Consider the following 17,013-nt stretch of genomic DNA (forward strand, 5'->3'; position numbering starts at 1 on the left):
TTTTTCAGATGATTTGTGTGTGGCTGGTTTGTGTTTTGGTAGCCGTTTTTTTGTTTGTATGTTTACCAAAAAGCCAAGCGAAACTGCATAAGTTGGGGGCTGCTTCAAAGGTATGTTTTGGTTGGAATATTTCTGAGGAACTTATCAACAAAATAATGGCTTTGTTCAGTCATGTACAGTATGTCTTGGGCCATTGTGAAAATGAAGCTGTCTCAAAGATGCCAGGAGCAACTGCCTAGTGCAGTGCTCTGGCGAAAATGTGCTAGTCAGGAGAGGAGACCTTTTAAAGTATTTCACTGTTTATAGTTTAGAATTCTTATTGTTATACAGGATATATACAGAATGTTATATAAAAAAAAGTACAATTTGCATTTTCCATCCAGTACATGCCAACTCCATCAGCCAAACATGTTTTGAAGAGATGCAATATCGGTGAGTGTTATTTTTGAATGAAGATTTGTATTTTACACTTTTGCTGAACTTGAGAATTTGGAAACCTTATTCATTCAATAATGTGTTTACTTGTCTTTCAGCTGAGAATAATTCTACTTTTGTGGTGTGGGAAATGTTCCCTGACAAGGATGACCATGCGGTGGAAAGTGGGGAAGAAGGGGACTATTATTTAATGGAAACGTTTTGCTATGGTTTGCACTACCCCTTGTTCGGATTACTTATTTTTTTAAATCAGGAAGTGAAATACTCCAAGATTCTCAACAGATAATATAGACTGTATAGTTATGTCAATTAGGTTATTTGATTCAATCCCCACTGCTGTTGCTTAAAATGTTTTGTTTGTAATATTGTGCCAATGAAGGCAAAGTTGTTTATATTGTGCCACAAAAGGCAAATGTTTTTGCAATAAATGTTAGGACAATTTTGTTCATCGTGGTTGTTTCCAATAAATTTTTCACCGAATACAGACCAAGATGGTACCTTCTCTAGTATGCTGTAATGCTCAGTGGTGGAAAAAGTACCCAATTCTCAATCTTGAGTAAAAGTAAAGTAAAACTTAATAGAAAATGTCACCCAGTAAAATGCTACTAGTCTGAAAATATTTGGTTTTAAACATACTTAAGTATCAAGAGTAAATCTAATTGCTAAAATATACTTAATAAGTAATAGTATAAATCATTTCAAATTCCTAATGTTATTAAGCACCATTTACAGAAAGCCAGGGGCACTTTCCAACACTCAGACATCATTTACAAACAAAACATTTGTGGTTGGTGAGTCCGCCATGACCAGGGATGTTCTCTTGTTAATTGTGTGAATTGGACTATTTTCCTGACCTGTTAACCATTGAAAATGTAACGAGTACTTTTTGGTGTCAGGGACATTATTTTTGTTAGGAATGTAGTGAAGTAGAATAGAAAAGTACAGATACCCCCAAAAACTACTTAAGTAGTACTTTAAAGTGTTTTTATTTAAAACCTCTACAGGATCGGTGTCCCCCTCTCGGGACAGTTGAGCTAAAGTAGGTTAATGCGAATAGCATGAGGTTGTAAGTAACAAGAACATTTCCCAGGACATAGACATATCTGATATTGGTAGAACGCTTAAATTCTTGTTAATCTAACTGCACTGTCCAATTTACAGTAGCTATTACAGTGAAAGAATACCATGCTATTGTTTGAGAGTGCACAGTTATGAACTTAAAGTTATTAATAAACCAATTAGGCACATTTGGGCAGTTTAGATTTTTTTTAAAGTGAACATAAATGCAATGGTTCATTGGATCAGTCTTAAACTTTTAATACACTGCTCCCATCTAGTGGCAAAAATATAAATTGCGCCTGGGTTGGAATAATACATTATGGCCGTTCTCGTATTTCAAAGATGATGGTACAAAAAATAAATGAATTTCACATTTCCACAAACTTCAAAGTGTTTCCTTTCAAATGGTATCAAGAATACATATCCTTGCTTCAGGTCCTGAGCTACAGGCAGTTAGATTTGGGTTTGTCATTTTAGGCGAAAATTGAAAGAATGGGGCGGATCCTTAAAAGTTTTTTTAAAGCATGAGTTTCACAAATCTTGTTCATTGCACCACTCATACAAATGTGGATTCTAATGAATAATTTATTTCTGAAGTTCTAAAGTAAAAATAAGCACCGCAAAAAGCTGACGGCAACATCATGGGACCTTGAGTTTACAGCATTTTGCCCTTTATGCCGTTAACTAGTCACGTGACAGGCTACAGCTCATATGGTCATGTGATGAGGAACCGACCCTAATATTATCCAGCAAACAACAATTCGAAAACAAAGTCGTTCCTTGCGTTGAGAGTCAACGAATGTCACCAAAATGAGGGTTATGTAAGTATTTCCATTATATAATTCTCCACGTTTGATTGTTTAGAATGGGACAATAACACCCGAAGTCCTTGTGGTTTTTGCTTCTAGCTAAAAGGATACATTGTTGACCTATTTTACATGAAGACCTTTGAGCTATAACGTTACTTCCTTCTTAACTAAGCTATTCTAGAGATTTTTGTTTTGTGCACGATTTCCACTGAGGGAGTTGTTGAGAATCTCTGCAGCCTTGCACAAGCAGTAGCGCAGATCCTTTGTTTAGCCCAGAGTTCAAACGTTTTCAGAATGTTGTACTTTAATGTACCAGATGTATAACGTTAATGCTCTCGCGCAATTTAAGAAGACATTTATGAATGTTTATCTCTGATATTTTGTTTTTAAACACCCTCTTTTTTTTTTAATTTTTATTTTAGGTTGGCCTTCTGTGTCCTCATATGCAGCTCATTGATTTTGTGTGAACATCTTGAGGCTGATCAAGACATCTTGTGAGCAAACAACCCTAACATTGTACAGCTTTTGTAAATGAACTACTACAATGTGTGATTTTTACCATCATTTGAAGCTACTTCACATAATGTATTTTCAGGATACCAGAAGACTGGACTCATGTAGGCAAGATTGACCCCACAGAGAAGTTGGAGCTGACCTTTGCTTTGAGGCAGCAGAATGTGGATCAACTGGAACACCTGCTGCTACTGGTTTCGGACCCTGAGTCGGCACAATATGGTAGAAATAATTTTTCATGCTTACAACGGCAAACATTTTAGGCCATTAGATGTTGAACTTCCTGACTTTTATCCCCTCTGATAATGGATTTTGCATTACCATGTACTCCTTTACAGCACTGTCAATTCTGTCTTAGGCAAGCATCTGACTCTAGAGGAAGTGGCAGCTTTAGTACGTCCATCCCAGCTGACCCAGAAAGTGGTTCGTCACTGGCTGCAGAGTCACGGGGTCACAGACTGCCAGACCATCCTCACTCAGGACTTCCTCCAATGCACCATGAACACGCAGTAAGGGCCTCTCTCTCAAATCACATGCGCCGACTACAACAGGTGTAGACTCTGTTGTGAAATTCTTGCTTTACAAGCCCTTCCCAACAATGCAAAGTAAAAAAATATATAATAGTAACATGAGGAATGAAGTATACAAGAATAAAGCTATAAACAGGGAGTACCTGATCAATGTGGATTTGAGGTAGTCACCTGCTTGGTTGAACATCTAATTCCAAAGTCATGGACATTAACATTGCGTTTGCTACTATAACAGCTTCCACTCTTCTGGGAAGGTTTTTCACTAGATGTTGAAACATTGCTGCGTGGACTTGTTTCCATTCATCCACGACCATTAGTGAGGTTGGGGGATTAGGCCTGGTTCGCAGTCGGCATTCCAAATCATCCCAAAGGTTTTTGATGGGATTGAGGTTCAGGGCTCTGTGCAGGCCAGTCAAGTTCTTCTACACTGATCTTGACAAAACATGCTGAAACAGGAAAGGGCCTTCTCCAAACTGTTGCCACCAAGTTGGAAGAATTATATATATATATATATATATATATATTTAACCTTTATTTAACTAGGCAAGTCAGTTAAGAACAAATTATTGTAATTGTATGCTGTAGCATTAAGATTTCCCTTCACTGGAACTAAGGGGCCTAGCCCGAACCACGATAAACAGCCCCAGACTATTATTCCTCCTCCACCAAACTTGACAGTTTTCACCATAAATTTGGGCAGGTAGCATTCTCCTGGCATCCACCAAACCTAGATTTGTCCGTCAGACTGCCAGATGGTGAAGCGTGATTCATCACTCCAGAGAACGTGTTTCCACTGCGGTGAGCTTTACACCACTCCAGCCAACGCTTGGCATTCGCATGGTGATCTTAGGCTTGTGTCCGGCTGCTCGGCCACGGAAACCCATTTCATGAAGCACCCGACAAACCGTTTTTGTGCTTCCAGAGGCAGACGATTTTACGCGCTACACACTAAAGCACCTGGCGGTCCTGTTCTGTGAGCTTGTGCAGAAATTTGACACGCTGGCTTGTTCGAAAGGTGGCATCCTGTGACGGTGCCAAGTTGAGTAACTGAGCTCTTCATTAAGGACATTCCACTGCCAATGTTTGTTTATGGAGATTGCATGGCTGTGTGCTCGATTTTATACACCTGTCAGCAACAGTGTGGCTGAAATGGCTGAATCCACTCATTTTAAAGCGGTGTGTGTGTGTGTGTATATATAGTGTATGTACATGAAGGCAGGGTAAAGTGACTAGGTATCAGGATTAATAATAATAAATAGAGTAGCAGCAACATAATGAGTGGAAAAGTGTGTATATCTTGTGAGTGTGCATAGTCAGTCCGGGTAACCATTTAATGAACTATTTAGCAGTCTTATGGCTTGGGGTAGAAGCTGTCTTGAAACCTGTTGGTCCGAGAGCCGACGAGCCAGTACACAGGCCCTGCACTCCATACAGATGCCACAGAGAGTGAGGCTTTCTACTTCTCCTGTTTCAGAGTGGCAGAGGCCCTGCTTCCAGGCATTGAGTTTCACCGCTACGTAAGAGATGGCATCTCCCTGGTGAGGTCATCATCTGCATACCACGTGCATGAGGATGTTCTCCAACATCTTGACTTTGGTGAGCAGCAATTTCATCTTGACCATTTCTGAGGTTATCGACAGAAATGCTATTATCTTATCGCTTGTCTGGTAGTAGTATAACAACAAATAAGTTAAGAGTATGACAAACAATGTTATGGATGTGATTTGTTTTCCCACCCATAGTTGGCGGTGTTCACCGCTTTCCACCCAAGGGGCAGGACCTCAATGAAGTCTTGACAAAGAGGAGACGGTCTGGAGCGAAGTTTCATCTTGGAAACACACCCGCCACCCTCAGGTCTCGCTACAACCTGACCGCAGCGGACGTGGGTTCAGCTCAGAACAACAGTCAAGCCGTGGCTCAGGTATTTGGCCACTTTTTACGTCAATACCAATGGGACAGCTGTGTCAGACGAGAACAGTTGATAGAAAATACAGGGGGCAAACGCTTTGCCTCATTCTAACAATGAACTTGCCTATCTGGCATAATGGGAATCTAAAGGCTCAATTCAATTAGCACACTTTGCTCAGTAGCTCTTTTTCCCATGGTCAAATAAACGGATCTTTGGTACTGTATATAAACCCACAACTACTGCCAGGTAGACCCCCCCCCCCCCCCCCCCCCCCCCCCCCCACACACCACAGATAAAGGGTGAAATTTGTATGGTGGATATGGTTTGTTTAAATTCCAGCATAGCTATCATCTTATCATCTGTCCAGTTCTTGGAGCAGTTCTACCACCCTGCTGACCTGGCTGAGTTCATGACGCTGTTCGGACGGAGCTTCCAGCACCTGTCTAAGATTGACCGGGTGGTTGGTGTTCAGGGAGCAGGGAAGGCCGGTCTGGAGGCCAGCTTGGATGTAGAGTACATCATGAGCACAGGGGCCAACATACCTACATGGGTCTTCACCAATCCAGGTATACTAACAATGACAAACCAGAGTGTGAATGTAGCCTTAGTCACATGGCAAGTGCAGAGAGGTTTATTTTAATTTGTATGTTAATCCTTTGGCAGACGTGACTTATAATAAGTTAATTGAACTAAGGAATTTGAGACGACCACATATCATTGTAGTAAGTAGGCTAAAACCTTTCCAGAAAAGCTAGCAACGGCCACAATGCTAGTGAGATCAAATACCAAGTGGTATATATTTAGCCTCTTCCAACTGTATCTTTAGCTATGTCTCATATTGTACCAATCCAAAGTTTGGACACCTACTATTTCAAGGGTTTTTCTTTATTTTTACTATATTGTAGAATAATACGGAAGACATCAAAACTATGAGACGACACATGGAATCATGTAGTAACCAAAAAAGTGTTTTAGATTCTCCACATTTGCTACCCTTTGCCTTGATGGCTTTGCACACTCTTGGCATTCTCTCAACCAGCTTCACCTGGAAGTCTTTTCCAACAGTCTTGAAGGATTTCCCAAATATGCTTAGTACTTCTTGGCTGCTTTTCCTTCATTCTGCAGTCTATCTTAATTGGGTTGAAGTCAGGTGATTGTGGAGGCCAGGCCACTCCTTCTTGGTCAATTAGCCCTTCCACAGCCTGGAGGTGTGTTGGGACATTGTCCTGTTGAAAAACAAATGATAGTCCCACTAAGCGCAAACCAGATGGGATGGCGTATCGCTGCAGATTGCTGTGGTAGCCATGCTGGTTGTGTGCCTTATTCTAAATGAATCAGTGTCACCAGCAAAGCACCGTCACACCTCTTCCATGCTTCACGGGGGGGAACCACACATGCAGAGATCATCTGTTCACCTACTCTGCATCTCACAAAGACATGGCGGTCGAAACCAAAAATCTAAAATTTGGACTGATCAGACCAAAGGACAGATTTCCACTGGTCTAATGTCCATTGCTCGTGTTTCTTGGCCCAAGCAAGTCTCTTCTTCTTATTGGTGTCCGTTAGTGGCTTCTTTGCATCAATGTGACCATGAAGGCCTAACTCGCACTGTGTCCTCTGAACAGTTGATGTTGAAATGTGTCTGTTACTTGAACTCTATGAAGCATTTTTTTGGGCTGCAATTTCTGAGGCTGGTAACTCTAATGAATTTTCCTTTGCAGCAGAGGTAACTCCGCGTCTTTCTTTCCTGTGGCGGTCCTCATGAGAGCCAGTTTCATCATAGTGCTTGATGGTTTTGGCAACTGCACTTTAAGAAATTTTCAGAATTGACCGACCGTGTCTTAAAGTAATGATGAACTGTCGTTTCTTTTACTTATTTGAGCTGTTCTTGCCATAATATGGACTTGGTCTTTTACCAAATAGGGCTATCTTTGTCAGAACAACTGATTGGCTCAAACGCATTAAGAAAGAAAGAAATTCCACAAAGTAACTTTTAACAAGTTAATTGAAATGTATTCCAGGTGACGACCTCCTGAAGCTGGTTGAAAGAAGAGTGTGCAAAGCTGCCATCCAGGCATGGTGTGGCTACTAGAAATTCAAATATAAACTATTTTGATTTAACACTTCAATTTTATTTTTTACATTATTTCATAGTTTTGATGTCTACACTATTATTCTACATTGTAGAAAATAGTAAACCCTGGAATGAGCAGGTGTGTCCAAACTTTTGACTGGTACCATATGTTCATACTAATATACCACTTTAGAATGAAGCAATGCATTGGGGTTGCACTCTTAGTACAGGTAGGTAGTATGGTGTTGATGTTGAAACAGCCTTTTTCTGATAGTGGTTTGATAATGGGACACTGCTTGACTGCTCCTCAGGTCGGCATGAGACCCAGGAGCCATTCCTCCAGTGGATGTTGCTGCTCAGCAACATGACAGACATCCCCTGGGTCCACACCATCAGCTACGGGGACGATGAGGACAGCTTGTCCTCCGCCTACATGATGCGCATCAACACTGAGTTCATGAAGGCTGGCGTACGGGGCATTTCTATACTGTTTGCCTCAGGTTAGTCTGTGCTAGCCTGGGCCCAAATCTGTTTATGCCAACACCAATTGTCATTGTCACGCATTTCATGTGACGATGACCAATGGTGTTGGCAAAAGCACACAACTAGTTCTGGAACCAGGCTAAGTCGGTGCCACTTAGAAAATGTGATTACATTTTTTTTTGGACTTCTTACTTGGAAGTGTTTACGATCTTGATCGAGTAGTCAGTGACAGCAGATTTAATATGATATAGACTATTTGAATAGTTCAAACTCAAGCAGGTGTTGTGGATGTTGTAAGACGTGAGGTGGCCTTGGTTTTTGTGGGGCTGCCATTTAGTTACTCTGGAAATGTGTGCGTAATATCAGATGAGTCAGGCAGGCCTATGAAACATGAACAAGTCACCATGTATAGTTGAGTAAATTGACGACTAAAATTGTGGACAACAGTTTTTTTTATAATCCATAAATCATGAGTAAAAATTTCCTTGGCGTTCGCTTTCATACTTGAACTGTCTTGCCTCAGGTGATAGTGGAGCTGGCTGCAGACACTTGACTAAAGGAGAGAATTCTTTCCGACCAAGCTTTCCTGCATCAAGGTGAGTCATTGCCACTGTCGAAATAAACTAATGGCACTTGTGTTTTTTGGGGTATTCGTTGTTTTATTTGAATCCATGAAGTATGAAAAGTGTTCAATCCAGGTGCGGGTTATAGGCATTGCGGTTTTTAAAGGGAATTTCTCGATTGATTTCACATGTGCAGTGTTTAACGTGGCAACAGCATTTAAATGCAGCAGTGCAATGTGTGCGCATCTGAGGCTAAAAACTTAGTCTCTAAACTAGTCAACAATAGTTTGTTTTATAATCTGAAATCAATAGAATAAGAAAACCAGTGTCTTTGTGGGGTCTGTTTTCCTGTCCATACCCAAATCATCTGTTCTCTGAAGTTAAGTTTATATGCTTTCAGCCCATACGTGACGACAGTGGGGGGAACTTCATTCAAGAATCCATTCAAGGTCACCTATGAGGTCACCGACTACATCAGTGGCGGCGGCTTCAGCAATGTTTTTAAGATGCCGGACTACCAGGTATTAAGGGTGTCTATACAGGACATAAACCCACAGGTTTTCCCAGATCTGTGCTTTTTTTAAATTGATCTTTTAGAATTTGAAAAACGATATGTTGTACGTAACTGAGTGAAAAGACTAACATGTATTCACTAACTATCAGATTAGGTACACAAAGGTTCTCTCAACAAATGAGGTCCTGTCTACTGGTAGAATTAGCCATCACTGATGCATAGTAAATGTGTGAAGTATTTATTTCCGTATGGTTTATTTGGATAGACTTATTCAATCATCTGATAGCCTGTCACTTTTTGCCACAGGTCGGTGCTGTGGAGGGTTATCTGAAAGCAGTGCCGGGTCTCCCTCCAAAGACGTACTTCAACACCAGTGGAAGGGCCTACCCAGACATAGCTGCTCTCTCAGACAACTACTGGGTGGTCACCGACAGGGTACCCATCCCCTGGGTGTCTGGTACTTCGGTAAGAAAATAGTATCTCATAGGGTGAATCTCAAAGTATATTTTGTTGATTCCTCATATCCTCTCACAACCTAAACAGATTGGAGAAGATCTGAGGTTCCTTCTCTCAAACCTCCAATATACTTTGAGAAGGAGGCAAAGAATAAACTCAAGACTTTTTAGATTCACCTATAGATTTTTTCTTCTCTCACCTGCTTATCTCCCAAATATATAAAATGTTTTCAATTATCTGAGAGAAATATAATATTTACATTTTAGTTATTTTAGATGCTCTTATCCAGAGCGACGTACAGGAGCAATTAGGGCTGTGCCTTGCTCAAGGGCACATCGGCGCATGTTTCACCTAGTCGGCTCGGGGATTCGAACCAGCGACCTTTCGGTTACTGGCCCAATGCTCTTAACCATTAAGCTACCTGTCGACTCTTGGATCATATAATGCATTAACAATTAATATTTACTCGTGTTGTTCTTTAGGCCTCCACCCCTGTGGTTGGAGGAATCCTCTCTCTGATCAATGACCAGCGCTTTCTGAAAGGCCTGCCTTCTCTGGGCTTCCTCAATCCCCGCCTGTATCAGCTGCAAGGCCAGGGACTATTTGATGTAAGTCACTGATCATTAGATATGGAGAAAATACGACTAGTTTCTTGTTGTGTATGGTAGTGTCATGTATTTATCTTCTGTGTATATTCACAGCAGTGGTGCCAAAACTATCCAATAGTTAAAGTAAATATACTCTAATCAAAAATGACTCAAGTGAAAGTCACCTGGTAAAATACTAGAGTAAAAGTATTTGGTTTAAAATATACTTAAGTATCAAAAAATAAATGTAATTTCTAAAATATCTTTACGTATTAATCACTTCAAACTCCAACCACACAGCATTTACTTATTGATAGCTAGGGGCACACTAACACTTAGACATATTTACAAATGAAGCAATTGTGTTTAGTGAGTCCACCAGCTCAGACGCAGTAGGGATGACCTAGGATGTTTTGATACGTGGTTGAATTTAACCATTTTCCTGTCCTACTACGCATTCAAAATGTAACGAGTACTTTTGGGTGTCAGGGAAAATGTATAGAGTTAAAAAGTACATTATTTTCTTGAGGAATGTAAGTAAAGGAAAAGTTGTCAAACATAAATGGTAAAGTACAGATGCCCCCCAAAACTACTTAAGTAGTACTTTACACCATCTGATTCACAGCAATGGAGCATCTTGTGTCGGGGTCCTAGAGTACTGCAGGGGATCTGCAGCCAGATTAATGTATATCATTTTTTAATGTTACTAAAAACAGATTTAAACTAAAAGTTTGAGAACCCCTGATTTAGTGTTTCCCAGTTTTCTATTCTGAACACCACCAAAGGATGGCAGTAGAGAAGAGTCATTGCATTTACTGACTGCTTTCTGTTCCTACCCCCAGGTGACTGATGGTTGTCACCTGAGCTGTCTGGACGAGCAGGTCCAGGGGCAGGGATTCTGCGCGGCACCGTCATGGGACCCAGTCACCGGATGGGGAACGCCCAACTACCCTGCTCTGCTGGCTGCCCTGGTGTTGGAGAAATGAACTCCTGGGGCTCTGTTCAGAAAGTGGAAATGTAACAAAGGTAGTGTGTGGAACAAACCTTTGTCTGCGGTGTAGAGTAGGGATTGTGTCAGCTCTATATTTGTTACATTTCTAGCTGCAACATTCTGAACGTTTCACCTCAGAATACACCCCTGACACATTTGAAGTATTTCAGCTGCCTGCTTATATGGTGTCTAGCAATGTCCCTTTCCATTGTAAATTACACTGGACAGATACTTTATTTTTAAATGGAAAATGCAATTTTGGCGTTTCCTTCGTCTCAGGTTGTTTGATACTTTTTGAAGGATGGACTCATTTAATGTGGTCAGTGATGTGAAAATGAATGTACATTTTACAAGTTCATCAGTCAGCCATATGATTGTAACCAGATCAGGTGGGGTAATCAATGACAAGGTACGTAGGTCGACAAAAAAAAAAAAAACCTGTGTCTTGTTTTTGCATGCGTGTTCTGATAAATATTTCTGCTCAAAGGAGGTTAAAGTTAGGCCCATGCCATGCTATATCTGAATCTTGGCCAGAGTTTTGTATGAGGAGAGAAGCAACATTTACCATCGCGTTACTGATTTAAAATATGTTCTGCTGTGGTTGCACACAGAGGCCTATACCAAATACTTACCGATTTACTCTTGATGTGCTCATTGAGCAAAATAATTCTGCTAATCTCTATCCACCAGAATTGTTGCACTTGTTTTTACTTTTTAATCGATTTTGGGGGAAATGGTCCATGCAATGTATTAAAGACTGCATATGTCACATTGATTGTAAACATGCTTGTTAACTTAAGTCTTTGCCTTTAATTCCTAAACTGTGTACGTGAAATTGTATTTCATTCTGTGTATCTGTAATTAGACTGAATAACCAACCACAAATGGATATAAGAACAGGATGACTATCCATGGGTCACTGTCTGAGTATCAAACTGCAGAGCAAAATCAGATGTGTGGCAGAGAAAGGGGAAAAAAAATAAATGTGGCATTCTGACCATTTATTGAAAAGACATTGTACACCATGTTGGTACCTATTGGGAACAGTCCTTACCAATAGGAAATGTCACAACAGATTAAATATTTTTTATATTTTATCTGTACAACCTTAAAGGGGTGCTCTTGCAGGTGCTACATCAATTTTTGGACATATTAATGATATTCATCCATTTGATTCTTGAATATTCACTGTGTACAAAACATTAAGGACACCTCTTTACATGACAGGCTGGCCAGGTGCACACTATGATCCTTAATTGATGTAATTTGTTAAATCTACTTCAATCAGTGTAGATGAAGGGGAGGAGACAAGTTAAAGAAGGATTTTTAAGCCTTGAGACATGGATTGTGTATGTGGGCCATTCAGAGGGGGATTGGGAAAGACTAAGTGCCTTTGAGCAGGCTATGGTGGTAGGTGCAACAGTTTGTTTCAAGAACTGCAACGCTGCTGGGTTTCTCATGCTCAAGTTTCTCATGTGTTTCAAGAATTGTCCACCATCCAAAGGACATCAGCATCTCTGTAATGCTTTCGAAAGCTTGTAGAGTCCATGCCCCAACGAATTGACGCTATTCTGAGGGCAAAAGGTATTTGTAATGTTTGGTGTACTCAATGTAACTTAAATGTGCTTAGTTCATCTGTCTTACACTCAGAGGGGTATACTATGATTTGAAGCTAGATCTACTCAGGGTTTTCTAAAGCTAGCCAGCTTCACATTCTAGCTCAGGCTTCATCTGTACTACGATGGTAGATCTTGCTCGTCCGCCTGCTGCTGACTCTAAGCAGGCTCGTAACTGCGCGTGCATGTGTCTAGTCAAACGCCAAACTCTTTGAGGCAATGCTGAAACATCCAGCAATGGATAGTTACAGGGGAGAGGAATGAGCCAATCATAAACTGTGGTGTATTAGGTGACTGTGATGGTTTGAGGGCCAGATTGGGAATTTAGCCAGGACACCAGGGTTAACACCCCTATTTGCTTAATTTTTTTTAAGGGGTGGATCAGCTTAATATTGCGGAAAGAATATTACTTCCATCAATGTAATTGCCTGCATCATTTCCAATCCCCCACATATTTTTGGGGTAAATACATTGCTCAAAAAAATGAAGGGAACACAATGTAACTCCAAGTCAATCACACCTCTGTGAAATCAAACTGTCCACTTAGGAAGCAACACTGATTGACAATAAATGTCACATGCTGTTGTGCAAATGGAATAGAAAACAGGTGGAAATTATAGACAATTAGGAAGACACCCCAATAAAGGAGTGGTTCTGCAGGTGGGGACCATAGACCACTTCTCAGTTCCTATGCTTCCTGGCTAATGTTTTGGTCACTTTTGAATGCTGGTGGTGCTTTCACTCTAGTGGTAGCATGAGACTGAGTCTACAACCCACACAAGTGGCTCAGGTAGTGCAGCTCATCCAGGATGGCGAGCTGTGGCAAGAAGGTTTGCTGTGTCTGTCAGCGTAGTGTCCAGAGCATGGAAGCACTACCAGGAGACAGGCCAGTACATCAGGAGACGTGGAGGAGGCCGTAGGAGGGCAACAACCCAGTGGGAGGACCACTACCTCCGCCTTTGTGCAAGGAGGAGCAGGAGGAACACTGCCAGAGCCCCGCAAAATGACCTCCAGCAGGCCACAAATGTGCATGTGTTTGCTCAAACAGGACGTTTGGCATTTGCCAGAGAACACCAAGATTGGGAAATTCGCCACTGGCGCCCTGTGCTCTTCACAGATGAAAGCAGGTTCACACTGAGCACGTGACAGACATGACAGAGTCTGGAGACGCCGTGGAGAATGTTCTGCTGCCTGCAACATCCTCCAGCATGACCGGTTTGGCAGTGGGTCAGTCATGGTGTGGAGTGGCATTTCTTTGGGGGGACGCACAGCCCTCCATATGCTCGCCAGAGGTAGCCTGACTGCCATTAGGTACCGAGATGAGATCCTCAGACCCCTTGTCAGACCATATGCTGGTGCGGTTGGCCCTGGGTTCCTCCTAATGCAAGACAATGCTAGACCTCATGTGGCTGGAGTGTGTCAGCAGTTCCTGCAAGAGGAAGGCATTGATGCTATGGACTGGCCCGCCCGTTCCCCAGACCTGAATCCAATTGAGCACATCTGGGACATCATGTCTCGCTCCATCCACCAACGCCACATTGCACCACAGACTGTCCAGAAGTTGGCGGATACTTTAGTCCAGGTCTGGGAGGAGACCCCTCAGGAAACCATCCGCCACCTCATCAGGAGCATGCCCAGGCGTTGTAGGGAGGTCATACAGGCACGTGGAGGCCACACACACTACTGAGCCTCATTTTGACTTGTTTTAAGGACATTACATCAAAGTTGGATCAGCCTGTAGTGTAGATTTCCACTTTAATTTTGAGTGTGACTCCAAATCCAGACCTTCATGGGTTGATAAATTTGATTTCCATTGATGATTTTTGTGTGATTTTGTTGTCGCACATTCAACTATGTAAAGAAAAAAGTATTTCATAAGAATATTTCATTCATTCAGATCTAGGATGTGTTATTTTAGTGTTCCCTTAATTTTTTTGAGCAGTGTATATACAGTGGGGAAAAAGTATTTAGTCAGCCACCAATTGTGCAAGTTCTCCCACTTAAAAAGATGAGAGGCCTGTAATTTTCATCATAGTTGAAGTGTACCTATGACAGACAAAATGAGAGAAAAATATCCAGAAAATCACATTGTAGGATTTTTAATGAATTTATTTGCAAATTATGGTGGAAAAAAAGTATTTGGTAACCTACAAACAAGCAAGATTTCTGGCTCTCACAGACCTGTAACTTCTTTAAGAGGCTCCTCTGTCCTCCACTCATTACCTGTATTAATGGCACCTGTTTGAACTTGTTATCAGTATGAAAGACACCTGTCCACAACCTCAAACAGTCACAATGCCAACTCCACTATGGCCAAGACCAAAGAGCTGTCAAAGGACACCAGAAACAAAATTGTAGACCTGCACCAGGCTGGGAAGACTGAATCTGCAATAGGTAAGCAGCGTGGTTTGAAGAAATCAACCGTGGGAGCAATTATTAGGAAATGGAAGACATACAAGACCACTGATAATCTCCCTCGATCTGGGGCTCCACGCAAGATCTCACCCCGTGGGGTCAAAATGATCACAAGAAGGGTGAGCAAAAATCCCAGAACCACACGGGGGGACCTATTGAATGACCTGCAGAGAGCTGGGACCAAAGTAACAAAGCCTACCATCAGTAACACAATATGCCGCCAGGGACTCAAATCCTGCAGTGCCAGACGTGTCCCCCTGCTTAGCCAGTACATGTCCAGGCCCGAAGTTTGCATTTGGATGACCCAGAAGAAGATTGGGAGAATGTCATATGTTCAGATGAAACCAAAATATAACTTTTTGGTAAAAACTCAACTCGTCGTGGTTGGAGGACAAAGAATGCTGAGTTGCATCCAAAGAACATCATACCTAATGTGAAGCATGGGAGTGGAAACATCATGCTTTGGGGCTGTTTTTCTGCAAAGGAACCAGGACAACTGATCCGTGTAAAGGAAAGAATAAATGGGGCCATGTATCGTGAGATTTTGAGTGAAAACCTCCTTCCATCAGCAAGGGCATTGAAGATGAAACGTGGCTGGGTGGACAATGACAATGATCCCAAACACACCGCCCAGGCAACAAAAGAGTGGCTTCGAAAGAAGCATTTCAAGGTCCTGGAGTGGCCTAGCCAGTCTTCAGATCTCAACCCCATAGAAAATCTTTGGAGGGAGTTGAAAGTCCGTGTTGCCCAGCAACAGCCCCAAAACATCACTGGTCTAGAGGAGATCTGCATGGAGGAATGGGCCAAAATACCAGCAACAGTGTGTGAAAACCTTGTGAAGACTTACAGAAAACATTTGACCTCTGTCATTGCCAACAAAGGGTATATAACAAAGTATTGAGATAAACTTTTGTTATTGACCAAATACTTATTTTCCACCATAATTTGCAAATAAATTAATAAAAAATCCTACAATGTGATTTTCTGGATTTTTTTTCTCTCATTTTGTCTGTCATAGTTGAAGTGTACCTATAATGAAAATTACAGGCCTCTCTCATATTTTTAAGTGGGAGAACTTGCACAATTGGTGGCTGACTAAATACTTTTTTGTCCCACTGTATTTCACCTTTATTTAACCAGGTAGGCTAGTTGAGTTCTCATTTGCAACTGCGACCTGGCCAAGATAAAGCAAAGCAATTCGATACAAACAACAACACAGTGTTCCACATGGAATAAACCAAACATACAGTATATAATACAGTAGAACAAAATAAAACAAAAAGTCTATATACAGTGAGTGCAAATGAGGTAAGTTAAGGAAATAAATAGGCCATGGTGGCTTAAGTAATTACAATATAGCAATTAAACACTGGAATGGTAGATCGGCAGAAGATGAATGTTCAAGTAGAGATACTGGGGTGCAAAGGAGCAAGATAAATAAATACTGTGTGGGGATGAGGTAGGTAGATGGGCTGTTTACAGATGGGCAATGTACAGGTGCAGTGATCTGTGAGCTGCTCTGACAGCTGGTGCTTAAAGCTAGTGAGGGAGATGTGAGTCTCCAGCTTCAGAGATTTTTGCAGTTCGTTCCAGTCATGGGCAGCAGAGAACTGGAAGGAAAGATGACCAAAGGAGTAATTGGCTTTGGGGGTGACCAGTGAGATATACCTGCTGGAGCGCGTGCTACAAGTGGGTGCTGCTTTGGTGATCAGTGAGCTGAGATAAGGCGGGGCTTTACCTAGCAGAGACTTGTAGATAACCTGTAGCCAGTGGGTTTGGCGACGAGTATGAAGCGATGGCCAACCAACGAGAGCGTACAGGTCGCAATGGTGGGTAGTGTATGGGGCTTGGGTGACAAAACGGATGGCACTGTGATAGACTGCATCCAATTTGTTGAGTAGAGTGTTGGAGGCTATTTTATAGATGACATCACCGAAGTCGAGGATCGGTAGGATGGTCAGTTTTACGAGGGTATGTTTTGCAGCATGAGTGAAGAATGCTTTGTTGCGATATAGGAAGCCGATTCTAGATTTAATTTTGGATTGGAGATGCTTAATGT

General features: G+C 41.7%; 1 protein-coding gene across 1 annotated transcript; it reads left to right on the forward strand.

Annotated features, from left to right (window-relative positions):
* Positions 1-2,164: 2,164 nt before the first annotated feature.
* Positions 2,165-11,705, forward strand: LOC139384167 (tripeptidyl peptidase I). Its single transcript, XM_071128868.1, has 13 exons — positions 2,165-2,315; positions 2,726-2,797; positions 2,899-3,038; positions 3,175-3,325; positions 4,821-4,942; positions 5,089-5,267; positions 5,623-5,821; positions 7,641-7,829; positions 8,336-8,408; positions 8,776-8,896; positions 9,196-9,354; positions 9,828-9,953; positions 10,775-11,705. The coding sequence occupies exons 1-13, from the start codon at positions 2,305-2,307 to the stop codon at positions 10,916-10,918; spliced, it is 1,686 nt and encodes a 561-aa protein (XP_070984969.1). The 5' UTR covers positions 2,165-2,304; the 3' UTR covers positions 10,919-11,705.
* Positions 11,706-17,013: the final 5,308 nt, after the last annotated feature.

This window comes from Oncorhynchus clarkii, chromosome 25 (genome assembly GCF_045791955.1).
Source record: "Oncorhynchus clarkii lewisi isolate Uvic-CL-2024 chromosome 25, UVic_Ocla_1.0, whole genome shotgun sequence".
Taxonomy (NCBI): domain Eukaryota; kingdom Metazoa; phylum Chordata; class Actinopteri; order Salmoniformes; family Salmonidae; genus Oncorhynchus; species Oncorhynchus clarkii.